The 17,186-nt window shown below is 38.3% G+C and overlaps 1 protein-coding gene across 2 annotated transcripts in view; it reads left to right on the plus strand.

The window, feature by feature from the left end:
* TAF2 (TATA-box binding protein associated factor 2) overlaps positions 1 to 17,186 on the plus strand; it is a 72,061-nt gene that overhangs the window by 12,557 nt on the left and 42,318 nt on the right. For both annotated transcript variants that reach the window (XM_056110495.1, XM_056110496.1), the window contains exons 7-15: positions 2,089 to 2,273; positions 3,596 to 3,709; positions 5,159 to 5,258; positions 7,773 to 7,858; positions 10,021 to 10,156; positions 11,755 to 11,909; positions 12,508 to 12,622; positions 13,513 to 13,622; positions 15,015 to 15,080. In XM_056110495.1, coding sequence (XP_055966470.1) covers positions 2,089 to 2,273; positions 3,596 to 3,709; positions 5,159 to 5,258; positions 7,773 to 7,858; positions 10,021 to 10,156; positions 11,755 to 11,909; positions 12,508 to 12,622; positions 13,513 to 13,622; positions 15,015 to 15,080 — 1,067 coding nt within the window. The remainder of the gene's footprint in view (positions 1 to 2,088; positions 2,274 to 3,595; positions 3,710 to 5,158; positions 5,259 to 7,772; positions 7,859 to 10,020; positions 10,157 to 11,754; positions 11,910 to 12,507; positions 12,623 to 13,512; positions 13,623 to 15,014; positions 15,081 to 17,186) is intronic.

Consider the following 17,186-nt stretch of genomic DNA (forward strand, 5'->3'; position numbering starts at 1 on the left):
GTCATTTATTGTTTATTAATCTTTTTGGTTTCTACATAAATTTTTAAAAAATTATAGATGAATCTCTTGTAATTCTAGTGTTTTTATTTATTTTTTTAATATAAGGCTTATAGTGTGACCATCTCAACAGCATTTTTTTTTAGTTATATGAGCAAAAATTGAAGGCACCAGATTTAGACTGATGTGAGCTCTGAGCTCCTCGATCTACAGCTTATGATTGCTTTCCTGAAATCCACAGGATTTATAAAATCACTCAGCAAATATTCGATATATATTGTGAATAATTTTGTTTTTACTGTCTGGACAATGACTCCTAAACTGTATTCACTGCTAAAACTGGCAGTGAGTTTAATTGTCTTTGGTAAATGATCAACTTTAAAATCAGTATAGATTTGTATACATTATGTGTTTTGGAAGGATGTTTCCTTTTGAGCCACTGGATGGGAGAAAAGTAAATGAAAGTCACCAGTGTTTCTTTTGAATATTTAAAGCCTATGACTTAGTCTTTTTCTGCGTCAGATAGCTTTACCATGTTATGAATCAATGAACTATCATAAAACTTTGTTTATAGTGAATCTTTTCTGATGAATGTAAATATTGGCTTCTTTTTGTATGCCAAAGACATATTCTAATCATTATGTAAGTTTGCCTTGATTATTAGTACTATATAGATGGTTGTCTTTTTGCTATTATTCTTATTGCTCTTTTTATATCTATTTTCTGATTTGAAGCTTCACAGTTTACAGGACTGCTACAGTAGCCTTCGTGCTATTCTAGTTACTGATCTTTCATGATCCTTTTTTAAAATTTAAAAAAATTTTTTAATTGAATCGCCATGATGAGATGATGATGAATTGAATGATGATGATTGAATCTACATGATGAGATAGCCCATTACAAAGCTATTCATGATTGGGTTTCAGTCATGTAGTGTTCCAGCACCCATCCCTCCACGAGTGTACATTTCCCAGCACCAATGTCCTCAGTTGTCCTCCCCCCACCCCCAACTGCCTCCTGACCCTCAGCCTGCCTCTATGGCAAGCCCTTTTCGTGATCCTTTTCAAAGAGTATTTTCATCGTGTAGTTTTCCTTTACCATCTGGCTCTAATCTGAACTCTTTTACCTCACTTTGGCAGTCTTTTTAGAACTTGCCTTGAAGTTTGCTTTCCAGTTTTTCCCCAAATTACTTTTCCTCTTTGTGGTTATGCTCTATATAGTTTGCTTAGATTTTCCTGATGGACCATATTATTTTTTTCTATCTTGGCCTGTCCTTTTTTTCATCTTTGTACCAGTCAGACTTTTAAAAGGTTAGCTCGGCTGGGAGGAGAGTTCAGGTGATAGACCACTCATAGTCTAGATGGATCCTTGCCCCCCGTGCTGCTGGTGGCCCTTTTAAAGAAATAAACCACTAAGAATTCAGTTAACTCACATTCTTTAGTCTAAATGAAACCTTAGTATGTAATTTTTTTTTTTTTTTGGCTTTTTGGGTCACACCTGGCGATACACAGGGGTTACTCCTGGCTCTGCATTTAGGAATCTCTCCTGGTGGTGCTCGGGGGACCGACCACATGGGATGCTGGGAATCGAACCTGGGTTAGCCGCGTGCAAGGCAGACTCCCTACCCACTGTGCTATCGCTCCAGCCCCAGTATGTCATTCTTGTAAGAGTGGTTTCTGTCATTGATCCATTAACATGCCATGGGATCAGAACACGGGGCAAGATTGTGATAATTTTGTGTCTGTGTTCAAGGTCCAAGAATATAATCTAGTAAGAAATTCAGAATGGTTCCTTTTTCTTTCCCTTTCTCCCCTTTCACTCTTCTCCTCACCTGCCTCTTTTCTCCCTCTTTTCCTTTCTCCCTTTTTCCCACATATGTATATTTCTGGCTCCCTATGAACTTAATTTTTAAGTGCAATAATTATTTTGTAAACATAGAACAAGTAATCACTTTTATAAATCATGCCAGAATTTCCTTCTAGTGCATTGAATGTATATTTTTTATTAATAATGTGGTTTTGTTCATAATTGAGCTATTTCTAGAATTTAACAAAATTAATGCTTAATAGATCTTCTCTACTTTTTTTCTAGGTTACTCATTTTTGTTTACCACAACTTCTTCCATTGCTTAAACACACTACATCATACCTTCATGAAGTTTTTGAATTCTATGAAGAAATTCTTACGTGTCGGTATCCATATTCTTGTTTCAAAACCGTGTTCATTGATGAAGCTTATGTTGAAGTGGCCGCTTATGCTTCTATGAGTATTTTTAGGTCAGTATCTCTTCAGAAGATAGTAGGGCAGAGAGATAGTTCAATGGGTAAGGCACTTGCCTTGCATGCTGCCGGCCCAGATTTCATCCCCAGCACCCCATATGGTCCCCCAGGCCCCACCACAGGTAATCTCTTAAGTTCAGAGCCAGAAGTTAAGCCCTGAGCACTGCCTAGTGTTGCCCAAATTAAAAATTATTTTTGAAATGTCCATATTAGGGTGATATGACGCAAAAACCTTTACCCTAATATTGTATATGATTTGTGTTTTATATTGATTTTATAGTTTTATAGCATAGGTTTTTTTTTTAAATTTTTATAGTATATTTAACCATTTTTACTTTGGAATGGTGGGCTTTGTTGAGATTTTTAGTGATTATACAATGTTAAAATGTAGAAAAATTATTTTAATATAACCTCAAAGATTCATTATCATTCTTTAGAATTGATACCTGTATTTTTCATATATTTTATAGTTTCTTTTCTGCTTAGGCTTTTTTTTTTATCCAAATTCTTCTATGGATCATGGGGGAGTTAGTTTTGGTGGTTTCAGTACTATTTAAGAATATATTGATCCTGTTGGAAATTTGTTTGAAAACTCTACCCTCTCATCCACTCACATTTTCTTTCTTATTATTTAATAGTTCCTACTTTATAAGTTTTATATCTCAGGGTCACTCAGTTTACCTTTTTTTGTTTTTTAGTGTTTGGTTTTATTTTGAGGCCACATCTGGTGATGCTCAAAGGTTCTTCCTGCCTCTGCACTTAGGAATCACTCCTGGCGGTGCTCAGGATATCCTATAGGATGCTAGAGATCAAACCTAGGTTAGCCGCATGCACGGCAAGACCCCTACCACTGTACTATCACTCTGGCTCCTCAGTTTACCTGTTTGGGGCCTAAATTTATAAAATGGTGTCAGTACTGCTCTTGCACACTCCAGAGTGATTTTAGAAGGGCTGGGTAGTTGATTTATTTGGAAGTAATAGTGAGGCATAAATACAATATTACTAGGAAAAGACTTAGAAAACCCTTCATACAAAGTTTGGTATCTGATTGTCATCTGTTTGTGGTTCCTTTTATTCCCCCAAATACCTGTTTATATTTTTCATGGAAAATAATGCATTCCTTGCTTTAAGTGAAAGTCATTGGAGGTATTGATTTCAGCTTAATTTGAAAATATGCGAAAGTTCTTGTGAAAGCTCTTAGAATATTCTGATTTTTCTCTTTCATGTCCAGGAGATCTCTTTATTTTAAAAGTGCAATTATTTTGACTGAAGAATTGTTTATTTCTTGATTTTAATTAGTTGTCTCTTCTGAATTCTAGCACGAATCTCTTACACAGTGCCATGATTATAGATGAGACTCCTTTGACTAGAAGGTGTTTAGCGCAGTCCTTAGCCCAGCAGTTTTTTGGATGTTTCATATCAAGAATGTCTTGGTGAGTGATTTCAAAGTTTGCAGTTGATGAGAAAAAGAATCAGGAGAATTTAATTTTATTTTCCTGTAAATGTAAATGGAAAAGAAAAGTGTAGATAATTAAGAGACACAATTCTGTAAATAGTTGAAAATAATGAGTATATAAATTTCATGTTTGCAATGAAATCAGTATAGGTACTCTCACCTTACAGTCAAAATGAGGTAAGGAAATTTTGATGAAAATAATGTTTTTGGTTTGCTTTGGGCCTGTTGGTGACCAAGACTTATTCCTAGCTCTGTGGTCAGGATCACTGCTGGTGGTACTGGATATAGAACCAAGGTCAGCTTCATGCACGGCAAGAACTTTTATCTCTTGTACCATCTCTCTAGCCCTAATAGCTTTTATTCCTTAAAAAAAATGAATAAATAATGTAGATAAGAGGGCTTAAATATGCAGAAAGTATAATTAGAATTCTAATATCAGTGTTTGAAATAATTGGTAACATTCAGGGTAGTAGTTGATGAACCTTCATAGCCCTTTAAAATAATTGTCCTCTACGGCAGTGGTGATGTGGGGATTTTTCTGCTGGTAATTCACTGTGTCTTAATGTATTTGAAAGATATGAATGGCTAGAACAGTTACTATGAGATGAATTTGAAAAAAAAAATGTCCAAAGCTCCTTGAAGATTCTATTAATAGGGACCAGAAAGACAAGGGAACAGAGGTTAAGGCACTTGTTGTGCATGCAGCCAACTACAGTTTGATCCCAGCACCATGTATGGTCCCCCAGCACTGCTGGGAATGATGCCCCAGTACAGAGCCAGCAGTAAGCCCTGAGTGCCGCCAGGTGGGGCCAAAATATTATAATTTCTAATTCTGACCACTCCGTGCTTTATGTAGTATGTGAATCTTGTTTTTCTTTTCTTGTTGAAAGGGAAATGTTCGAGGGGAAAAATACTGATTTTTAAGTTTCCTGACATAATGGTTCCAACAAGAATAATTCTTGAAGCATGACAGGCAAAATGGATAAATTCATGAGTATATAAATGAATAAATGAGCAAGTTTTCTTGTTCATTGTATTCTCTCTTAATGAGTAACTTTAGACCTCAGAGTTCCACTGGTAATTATGCACTGAATTGAAACTGAGATGGCAAACTTGAGTTGAGCAGCGCACTCCTGGGTACAGGCAAGTAATTACTTCAAGGCAAGGACTGTGAGCAAAGATGGGAAGGAGGAAAACAACTCCTCCTCGGGAGCAGAATGTGAAGGAGTTTCACACTTAAATTAGGTAGTGCCAGGCATGAGGGGAGTTTCAATGAAAGGACAAGTTGGACTAAGTGGGAAACCAATCATTTGTTAATGATTTTAAGAAGCAGAATATTATACATTCCATTCTTCTTTTGTCCTCTTTGGTCTTCTCTAAAGATTTTATGTGCATTAAAGGAGTTTATATTTCAACTTTGGTTTAGGTCTGATGAATGGGTTCTAAAGGGAATTTCTGGCTATATTTATGGACTCTGGATGAAAAAAACTTTTGGTGTTAATGAATATCGCCATTGGATTAAAGAGGTAAAGACTGCTGCTTCATTATCCACTAAGAAAGTCAAGAGGACAGGTTGGGGTTCTGATTTCAAAGTTGCACGTTCTTTAATAATTGTTATATATTTACTGTCATGTGAAGGTCTCTAATTGTTCTTTTAAACATAAAATTTGCCTCACTTACAAGATGACTGATGACTGTTTTGGGGTGAGTGTTGTAGCCAGGGGGGTTGTCCCCAGGGCCTCACGCATTGGAAGTATCTTCTCTACAGCTAGGTTCTACCTCTATCTAGAATGATCTGTTCTACTTAGGTTTTTGTAGTGTTGGCTCCAAAGACTTTTTCTCGAAGAAAGAGATCATTTATGCTCTGTATTCATCGAGTTAGTCTTTAGATGAAGCCTAGGTCCTTTTAGTCATTTATAATACAACTTTGTACTTCCTAAATTTGTTTAGATTTTACAACCCATATATCACTATGAGATCACTGATATTTGCTTTACATGTTTATAAGCTTTATGATTTTGGTTACTCTTTCCAAGTGTCAAGTGTATAATGAATAGCATGTGCTGCATAGTCTATATCAGTGGTTTTCAACCTTTTTACACCTCCTGTTGAAAACTGTTGTGAGTTAGGCAACAATAACTTTCAGAGGTGATTTTTACAGAGAATTTCTGTGGACAGACACTGGTGCATGGACTGAACTGGTGGTTGAATAGGACAAGTTATGAGATGTCATACATGTAGTGTGCTTTGTGTATATTGGTAGTGTTTATATATCTTCAGTGTTATTACCCCTTTTTCCTGTTTATTTAAAAATCTGTCCAAAAAGGATCTGGGCTTATGTATTGCTTAGCTTGTGTTTTGCTTAGTCCATTGTGGCCATGTCTGTCTTCATTTGGGGGAGGAGGATGGGTGTTGGGCCCCGCTGGCAGTGTTTGTGGTGCTCCTGGCTGTGCTCAGAGAATTCTGTGGTTCTCAGGATCAAACTTAGACCTCCCACATGCAAAAAGCATTTGCTAAACTCATTGGACTCTGGCCTGTATCTACATCTTAGTTTTTATTATTGGGGCAATCCTTGTAAATAGTGCGCAAGAGCCCAGGGGTGCCTCTTGAGGATTCTCAGCTAAGTCGACTCTGGCAGTTCAGTGTGCGGGTCCAAGGATGCAGGCTCAAAGGCTTACAGGACCATACCCAGGGCTGTTTGGGTCTCCCCGTGGCACTCACTGGAGCTTAGGGAACACTGTGGTATTAGGGATTGAACTCGGATCGAACGAATGAAGGTATTTTTACCTTCACCTTAACCCCTAAGGTATTTTTATGATGGGGGAAATAGCTGAGCGTAGATCCCATGCTTGGCATAGGAACCTTGAGCTCTATCTTTGGCATAGTCCCAAATTCTGTTGGGAATGACCCCCAAGAACTGAGCTACAAGTAGCTCCCAGCACTGCTGGGTATGACCCTAAAACAAAGGGGAAAAATATATACATATATTTTACATATATATATGTAACATATATTACATATATAAAGGTAAAGGTAAAGACCCTCCCGTTGATCGTCGATTTGCTCGAGCGGGCCCAGTAACGTCTCCATTGGAGACTTTGTTGTTACTGTGTCTGGCATATCGAGTACCTCACGGGTAGCTTGCTGGGCTCTCCGAGAGGGGCGGAGGAATCGAACTCGGGTCGGCCATGTTGGCCGCGTGTAAGGCGAACGCCCTACCCGCTGTGCTATCGCTCCAGCCCATTACATATATAATGTATATATACATATATATACATTATAGTGCTGGGGCTTGAACCTACAGCCTCATGCCTACAAGACATCCACTCTTCCTCTGAGCTACAGTTGTCTGGAAAACATAATACAAGAGGGGATCAGTAGCTTTGTACTTGCAATGTATCAGGCACTGCTAGAAACTTTGTAATCCTCCCCACCACTCTATTACTGTTCCCATTTAATAGATGAAGAATCTGGTTGTTCTTTGTTCAGTTCATAGCTAGTAAGTAGCAAAGCCGAAATTCAACCTTGACTAACCTCTTCACTATGTTGTTTATTATGTCTTTCTGCCACTTTATATAAATTAGGCTTGAGTTTCCAGCACAATCCTTTGCCTTTCTTCCACCTTTTTTTTTTTAGTTTAATCTCTTTCGTATACAAAGTGACTATAGAAGTTTCAAAGTGATGGATTTTCTGTCATAATTTTATCCCTTTTTTTACTTGCACAAATCCCTAACACAAAGATAAAATACAGAATCTGAAGAAATAGATTTGGAACATTTGTTACAGAGATTAGGTTGATTCAAACGCTTCCAGACTACTGGCCTCACACAGTCAGTGTTGAGGCTTGTTGGCTGCACGGTTTCAGCCACTGGTGGGCTGTTTTGTATAGGAGAACATTTGTCTTCAACTCCTTTTTATTTATTTCAAGAAATTTATGTTCTGATTCCTGGAAACAAATTTCCTTAGTTCAGTTATTAAATTTGATATGTAAAAATATTTTCACTGAAGCCCTATTTTTTTATGTCTTTTTTTTTTTTTAGGAATTGGACAAAATAGTGGCATATGAACTAAAAACTGGTGGAGTTTTACTACATCCTATATTTGGAGGAGGAAAAGAGAAGGATAAGTATGTTTATCGTCCAGAGATGACATTATAAACCATGTTTTATGGGATCACTCTTTTAGGATCATTTAAATGTATGCTGAGGCCCACCTAAGAAGTCCTAATAGTAGTGCATAATATTGAGCTGACCAGCGCTGGCAATACTTTCATTACTCTTTTCATTGCTTTACTATTTTTATTAAGTGTGCTGGTTATAAATGGATAGAGAACTTTTTAAAAAGTCTTAAAAAACATGGCTTTTCTTTATCTTTCCCATGTTAATTTTCTAATGCTACCAAAGCTGTTTCCATTTGCTTGTAAGTTTAAAAATAATTAAAACAGATACTATCTTAATAACTACTGATGTAATTTCTATAAATCTCAAGTGGACTACCATACTTTCACTACCAGATGATTTCAGTGTCAAAACTTCCTAATGATACCTGAATAATCCACTACTTAGACATTGGATAACATTGGTTTATTCCCACTCTCACCCCTCCTGTGCTGCAGGCAGCTTATGTTTATTGAGTTACAGCCATCATAGTGCTCCGGAGGCACTCCCATTCCTCCATGTTTATCTTTAATTTCTCTGTGCTCTGCTTTTTTTTTTCTGTCTTTATGATGTATCTGGCATTTTTTAAATGTAATTTAACGAAATATTACTTTCTTTTTTATGATGTTGCTATATCTACCTGTGGTAAACATTTCATTTAACTATATATGAGTTAATTGTGCTATTTAAGAGCTATACAGTACTGTTCCATAAGTCTTGCAATTTGTTTAGTCTTTTCCATATTTCTGTTCATTGCTAAAAACCATAAACTCTAAAGCTTAGAAGTACATCTGTTCTTACCACCAGAGTGTAGTACAGGGTTAGGGCTTGCGTTGCATGCTGCCAGCCCCAGTAGCTTCTCACAGTTTCCCCTCTACACACACTGCTGGGAGTGACTTCTAAATATAGAGCCAGGAGTAGCCCCCAGGCATCACCACTTACAGACTCCCCTCCCCCCTCCCCAAAAAAGGGGAATGAAGGTACTACTTTTTTCCAACATTTGATTGACAGACTTTTTTTTTTTTCTTTTTTGGTTTTGGGGCCACATCTGGCAGTGCTCAGGGGTTACTTCTGTCTCTGCACTCAGGAATCACTCCTGGCAGTGCTTGGGGGACATTATGGGATACCGAGGATCAAACCCAGATCAGCTATGTGCAAGACAGGCACCCTACTATCACTCCAGCCCCCAGATAATTATGTCTTGTGTTTTTATATGAGCGATAGCACAGCTGTAGGGCATTTGCATTGTTGTCAGCCAGCCCGTCCGAGCCGGGTTCGATTCCTCCACCCCTCTCAATAGCCCAGCAGGCTACCGAGAGTATCTCGCCCGCACAGCAAAGCCTGGCAAGCTACCTGTGACATGTTCGATATGCCAAACACAGTAACAAGTCTCACAATGGAGACGTTACTGGGCCTGCTCGAGCAAATCGATGAACAACGGGAGGAGGGTGTTTTTATTTGGTTAGGATTTTGGGGATTTTTTGTTTTGTTTTGTTTGGGAGAGGCTTTGCATACCTAGTGCTGTAGTGTTTTAAGGACCAGACTTTGATCCCATGGCTTCGGCATGCAAAGCTTGAGTTTCAGCCCTCATAGCATCTTTGTTATCCAGTATCATTGTTTTCAAAGAGGTTTAATGAGCGCGCTTACACATTGATTGTGAGAATTTGATAGTCTTTCTGAAGGTAATTTGGTACTAAGAATTCTTCCATGTTTTTTATCATAGAAATTTATTTCTCAGCTTTTACCATACTGAAATTCTTTCACATGTGTAAATGTTATTTTATAAAATGCTACAGCATTATCTGAAAAAGTCAAAAATTACAAATGTTTTAATTTTTCACATACATTGTAAATATTTTCTTTATTAGATTATACTTATAATTTACTAATGTTCTCTCTTATATCCTATCTCTTCTATTTTTAAAATTTTTTATGTAGCCTGGGTTTTATGTCTTTTTTATAAAACATTGCAATTTTCTTGTGGCTGAATGTCTTAGCTTTACTACACTTAAGCTAAAAAAAAATTGCTAAGGTTTTTTTCCATGAGGTTTTGCTTGTCTTGATATGACTATGGGATTTATTATTTATTTAATGTTAAAGTTTGTGTTAAGCCAGTTCGTTTCTTTTTTAGTCCAGCATCCCATTTACACTTCTCAATAAAGCATCCACATACACTGTCCTGGGAATACTACACGATGTTTCAGTGTAAAGCTCACCTTGTGATGAGGTTGATTGAAAATAGAATCAGTATGGAATTTATGCTACAGGTAAGTGTTATGACTAAGAACTTAACAATTCTAAATCCTAGCGGCCGAGCAGGTCGGGCATTTGCTTCGTACTCCTCTGAGCTGGGTTCAATCCCCAGCATCCCACATGGTCCCCTGACTACTGCCAGGAGTAATTCCTGACTTGGCTCACTACAGTGTTATTGTAAAAGTAAAACTTGAACCTAGCAATGAAAGTTCAAACTTTGTGCATGTGATTTTGTGTTTGTCATTATTTAGAATATTTAAGTTGAAGCAAGCACCATTTAGAAATATTTTCAGTAGAAAAAAAAACTGTCCGTAAGCCATATTTGTGCTTGTACTAATAAATCGTACATAATTCTAAGCAGATTTTGGTATAAATATTTGAAATGTAATAGAAATCACTGCATTAAGATCTGATCAGGTATTTATTTTCTATTCATAGTATCCTCTGAGATCCATGAAGAACAATTTTTAGTAATCTTTTTAAAAGATATTTCAAGTTAGTCTTGAAGCAGATTTTTTCTCTTTGTTTCCAGAACTTGATTCAGGGGCCAGAGAGATGGTACAGGGGTCAAGGCATCTGCCTTGCCTGCTGTTGACCTGGGTTTGATCCCAGCACCAGATATGGCCCGTGAGCCAGGCTAGGAGTGATCCCTGTGCACAGGGCCAGGAGGAAGTCCTGAGACCTGGTGTGGCCCCCAAACCAAACAAAGCATGGGATTACTTCACATTGCTTCACAAATTTCAAACTACCACTGGGCTAAATCTCTGGCCCCCCAGTTTTTTAAAAATCTTTCTGTTCTTTATTTTTATTTTGTTTGAGGACCACTTTAGCAGTGGTTGGGGGCTCTTCTGGCGCAAAGAGGTTGCTCTTTGTGGTGCTCATGGTACCGTGAGGGTCCAGGGGTCAAATCCGGGGCTCTTGATATCCAACATGCACTCTAGCCCTTTGAGCTGTCTCCGGCCCCTCATCCTCTTCCCCCTTGTCTTTCCTAACAAGAGCAGAAATATCAAGTCAGGGATCGTTCATAGTCTGAGAGTGGTATAAATCATAATGAATATCCTCAAATTGAAAAATGGCTAGGTTTTATGTAAAGCTTGTGACGTAATAATCATAGGTATTGTAAAGAATTCTTTCAGGAGGAAGGGGACTCCAGGCTGCAGTTTGGGGGACCCCAGGGCAGTTTTCCTGCTACTTGGGATTGTTGGGACATTCACATTTAGTGCTCGGGCCATGTTGGATGACAGTGCTGGGGGCCCCCAGGCCGCCCGGCAGGCCTAGGATCCGTCCTACTCTGGTCCTGCCATCAGTGCTGGGGTTTAGTTCTGAGGCTTGTGAGCCCTTCGGGCTATCTCCCAAATTCTCTGTAGTGTTCCTAGTGTAATTAATAATAGATACATTATTCTTCTTTGGCCAGTGCATTATGAAAATGCAGTTATGTTTATAGGGAATACAGATTTATCATCTAAATCTTATTGGCCAGTAGTCTACTGAGAGTACTGTACGCAGTAGGATGTAAAATTACTCTCTTGTGTAATTGACAGTAAATGTAGAGTACAGAATTACAAAGCAATATGTACTATGTTATACAGACTTAACTAACTTCTTCTTGTAGGTTTTCAATAAACTGCTAAGTTTGGCCAGTACTGCGTCATCTCAGAAGTTCCAGTCGCATATGTGGAGTCAGATGTTGGTTTCCACATCTGGATTTTTGAAATCTATCTCAAATGTCTCTGGCAAAGACATCCAGCCTTTAATAAAGCAATGGGTGTATCCTTTTTAATAGTACATCAACCAAGGGGAAAAGAATATGGGAGTGTGTAAAGGGAAGGAAAAAGGAAATTTGGGATTCAAAGGAGGTAAGAATTATTTCAAGTTTCAAAAGAATGGTAGAAATAACTGGGAAGTCATTTCCACTAACTTAAGTTTTATCTTGGAAATTTTAAATTTTTTCTATTTTAGATCATTGTATTAAGCAGCCCAATTGAGTTTTTTACTTAAATGAAATCACAAATTTTTAATATTTTAGAAATTTTGTTTGAATTTTTGTAAACGTTTTTTAGACTTAAATTTTTTTTTAATTTGTATTGTATTGAGGTAACATGGTTACATTAGTGCTTTAACAGTTTTGATATATGAAGTTAATGACACCTTCACCACCACAAAGTGCCCGCCCTACCCCCTTGAGAACATTTTGTATATGAATTTGGAATACCTGCCACTAGTTTACAGTAAAGAATATTCCCAAACTTTAAACTAGGGGATGCATTTTAGAATTATTGCGGCCTTAATGAATTCATTTCCCTGTGTTTCAGTATGTTCAGTACATGCTCATTTCAGTATGCAAAAGTCCTTTACAGTTCTTCAGAGACCAGAGTGGAGTGGTCAAGTTCTATGGAAGTTTTGCATTTAATAGAAAACGAAATGTCTTGGAATTAGAAATAAAACAGGATTATACATCTCCTGGAACTCAAAAATACGTGGTAAGTTATTTTCCAAAATGCTCTTTCACACTGCTTTCTCATGGTTCAGTGCAGAAGGAGTTTATATAAAGTACAAAACTGGTTAGATGCTTGGTAATAAGATTGTGTTTGCAAAGGATGAAATTGATTTTGTGTGTTTGTTTTTTGTTTTTTTTTTTGTTTGGGGGCCACATCCAACAGTGCTCAGAGCTTATTCCTGCATTCGGGGATCACTCCTGGCAAAGCTCAGAGAACATATGTAGTGCCAGGGATCAATCTGGGTTGGCCCTGGGCAAGACAAACGCCCTATTCATCGTCATATCTCTGTAGCCCCACAAAGAAATACCAAGTGTCATTATGAAGGAATGTGAGAGAGATATATACACACACACATACACACACATTCATGTGTATAGGTTTATATTTACATATAAATGTTCCTGTGTACGCATATAAACATAAATGTATGTTTATATGTATGTTAAATGTGTGTTTGTGTATGTTTTCAATAAACTGCAAACTGGCTACTACTAACTTATTCGTGTGTATGTGTGTCCGTCCTGATGGCTCCCTGCACTGCTGAAACTCATCACTGCTCCATTAGTTGAGCCCAGTGTATATACATGTATGTGCATATATACATGTGTGTAAGTGTTTGTAGATGGATGGATGTTACAGAGAACCTACATTTTCCCAGTTCTCCCCTCGCATTGGTATCAACCTCTTTCCTGGGCTTTCAGAAACACATTGATCTCTTGATATTTATACTTCTCTATTAGAATAAATACTGGGCTAACCCAAACATGAAAGCTTGTAACTATCTCATGGTGATTCAATAAAATTAAAAAAAAAAAAGAATAAATACTGGCCTTGCCTTGCAATATCTTTGAACACATGCTTCATTTTTAAAGGGACCACTTAAAGTGACTGTGCAGGAGTTAGATGGATCCTTCAATCATACATTGCAAATTGAAGAAAACAGCCTTAAACATGATATACCCTGCCATTCCAAAAGCAGAAGGTAGGTATAAGTATTAACTACCAAAAAAAGAAACCCTTTATAAACTAGACTATATAAATCCTCACAGGGTAGATGCTAAAATAAAATCCAATTGAATGCCTGATTTGGGGGAAATGGTACCTTTTTTCCCATATTCCTTCTGTTAATATTATTGAACAATTTGTTTTCTGAACTTGATGATATTTGCAGGGAGGGATACATACCCACAGAAGCTGGGGGCTATTATTCCTGATTCTGAACTCCAGAGCAACCAGTGGCAATACTATTTAGGGTTTTTTTTTTGTTGTTGTTATGTAGGAGTACTTCTATTTATTCAGCCACTGATTAGCTGATTGAATTGGGCATGAACTCCACCTTACTTTTTTTATTTAGGTATTCTTTACTGTGCAGAATACAGAATGACTTTTCTCTGCCCCTTTTTTTATTCATTCTCACCCAAGTTTCTGATGTTTTATCCAGTAAATTATGATTCGGGGGTAATTGATATAGAAGCTTTGCCTTTTTTTTTCTCACTTTTTGGGTCACACCTGAAAATGCTCAGGGGTTACTCCTGGCTTTTCACTCAGGAATTAGTCCCGACAGTGCTCGGGGGACCATAGAGATGCTGGGAATAGAATCTGAGTCGGCTGCGCGAAGGCAAACTCCCTACCCACTGTAACTATCGCTCTAGCCCCTTTGCTTTTTTTTAATCTGCATTTTTTTACATATTAAATACTTGTTATTAATACTGTTGTGTGTTATTTCATACAGGATTACTCTTTGTCTCTGTAGTGCATACATAGATTTTTTTATAGGATCAGGTTAGATATGGAAATTTCAATGAACACACATAATTTTATATTTAATATAAATGAATAGCTGTGCTTAGTTAAGGACATTCCAATTTTATTTGAACCATTTTCTTATTTTTGAAAAAGTATTTTTGTGGGACATGGATTCTGGTAATAGTATCTTCCAGTTTTCCTTCACTGAATGTATTATTTGTATAATTAAAAAATTATTTAAAAAATTATAAAAGTTTTATAAATATTTGTGCCTCCTTCCATTCTTATTTTTTTCTTTCTTTGTAAAGTATTTTTAAATTGATGTATCTTATCATTTCTGTATAAAACTGCAGCTCTTAATCTCTGTATTCCTAGGAATGACAGTGTGTAGACGTCTGCTTCTGTTAAATTTTGAACAGGCAAACATTTCATGATAGTTTACTCCACTCCGTTTACCTTCTACCCAGACAAATTTGGGCTGGGGGTGGAGGATGGTTTGGGGCCACACACAGACCTAACTCCTGACTCTGCACATAGGAATCAGTTCTGGTATTTTCTTTTTAAAGGAATTGCCTTTGAAAACTCTGAATGTCACAGTTTTCTTTTTTTCTTTTTTTCTTAACTGTAGGAATAAAAAGAAAAAAATTCCACTGATGAACGGAGAAGAAGTTGACATGGATCTTTCTGCAATGGAGTAAGTTATTAGTTACTTAATTTTAAGGATATGTTTTCTACAGTCTTATGTATCTTTTATTTCTATCTGAAAGTAAGTAACTGTCCAAGAATTAATGCTTTTAAAACTTTTTTTTTCTCTTTGGATCATACCCAGCGATGCACAGGGGTTACTCCTGGCTCATGCACTCAGGAGCTACTCCTGGCAGTGCTCAAGGGACCATATGGGATGCTGGGAATCAAACCTGGGTCGACCACATGCAAGGCAAATACCCTACCCGCTGTGCTATCGCTCTAGCCGCTAAAACTTTTTTTTTTCTTTTTGGGTAACACCCAGCGATGCTCAGGGGTCACTCCTGGCTCTGCACTCAGGAATTACTCCTGGCAGTGCTTGGGGGACCATAAGGGATGCCCAGGATCAAACCCGGGTCGGCCGTGTGCAAGGCAAATGCCCTACCCGCTGTGCTATCGCTCCGGCCCCCGAGCCCCTAAAACTTTTGTTTTAAAACTGTTTCTTTGTCAGGCAGGGGTTGCTCCTGGTGCTGCAGTGGGGAATTCCTCCTGGTACTCAGGGGACAGTATGGCTTGCCGGGAATCAAACCTGGCTTAGCCGCATTCCAGGCAAGTTCTCTACATGTTCTACTATCTCTCTTGCCCCAGTACTTTTAACACATTAGAGTGACTAAAATCTTAAGTTTTAAGTAGATCTGATGTGAAAATTACAACCAAGAGAGAATAGTTCAAGGAACCCATTTGAAATAAAGAGGAAATGCAAGCTAATCATCAGGAAAATGGAAATCAAAGCAACAATAAAGTAGCATCTCACACCACGGAGACTGGGACATCAAAAAGAACAACCACGTTGGCATGAATGCAGTGAAAAGAAGACCCTCATTTACTGCTGGTGGAAATGGTTGACTCGCCCAGCCTTTCTGGAAAACAATATGAGCATTCCTCAGAAAACTAGAATTGCACTTCTGTTTGACCCAGCAATTCCACTTGTTGACATTACCTAATGGGCCCAAAAGCACAATGGAGAAAAGACATTTGCAACCACTATATTCTGTGCACTATTCCCAATAGCCAAAATCTGCAAACTGCCCAATTGTTTAAGAACAGATGGCTGGATAAAAAAACTACGGTACATATGCACACTGGAATATGACACAGCTGTAGCACTGTCACTGTAGCACTGTCCTCCCATTGTTCATCGATTTGCTTGAGCGGGCACCAGCAGCGTCTCCATTGTGAGACTTGTTACTGTTTTTGGCATACTGAATACATCACGGGTAGCTTGCCAGGCTCTGCCATGTGGGCGGGAAACTCTCGGTGGCTTGCCAGGCTCTCTCAGAGGGGTGGAGGAATTGAGCCCGGGTCAGCTGCATGCAAACTACCTGTTGTGCTATCACTCCAATTTATTTACAGCTGCACCTGTTTACAGATGCAGCTGTAAACAAAGATAAAATTGTGCAATTTGCTACTGCGTGGATAGATCTGGAAAATATTGTGCTAAGTGAAGTTAGAGGGAGAGAGAACCACAGAATTATCTTTCTCATTTGCTGGATATAGTGAAACACAGCGGAGTAACATACCCAAAGGCAACAGAAATGAGGAGTATGAGAATGCTTCAGTGGGATGCATGCCACTTTGAGGGTGGGGTGGGAAAGTGAATAGGGAAGAGAGCACTTCAGTGGAGGAGGGAAGTGGTCAACTAGGAGGAAGAGAGGATGCTGACAGTTCATGCATGAAACCTGACTAGTAACAGTACTCTAAACCACAGAGTGAAAGTTATGTAGAAAATATAGTGCTCCTGGTGCTGCAGTGGGAGGAGAGAGGACAAAGGAAGTGGGGTTGGGAGAGGGGCATTGGTGGAGGGCAGTGGACACTAGTGAAGGGACTTTGTACTCCTGAAACCCAGTCATGAATAACTTTGTAATTCACGGTGAATTGATTTTTTTTAAGTGTTAAGAAATTGGGGCTGGAGCGATAGCACAGCAGTAGGGTGTTTGCCTTACAAGCGGCCAACATGGCCGACCCGAGTTCAATTCCTCTGCCCCTCTTGGAGAGCCCGGCAAGCTACCGAGAGTATCTTGCCCGCACAGCAAAGCCTCGCAAGATACCCATGATG

This window comes from Sorex fumeus, unplaced genomic scaffold (assembly GCF_029834395.1).
Source record: "Sorex fumeus unplaced genomic scaffold, SorFum_2.1 ptg000002l, whole genome shotgun sequence".
NCBI lineage: Eukaryota > Metazoa > Chordata > Mammalia > Eulipotyphla > Soricidae > Sorex > Sorex fumeus.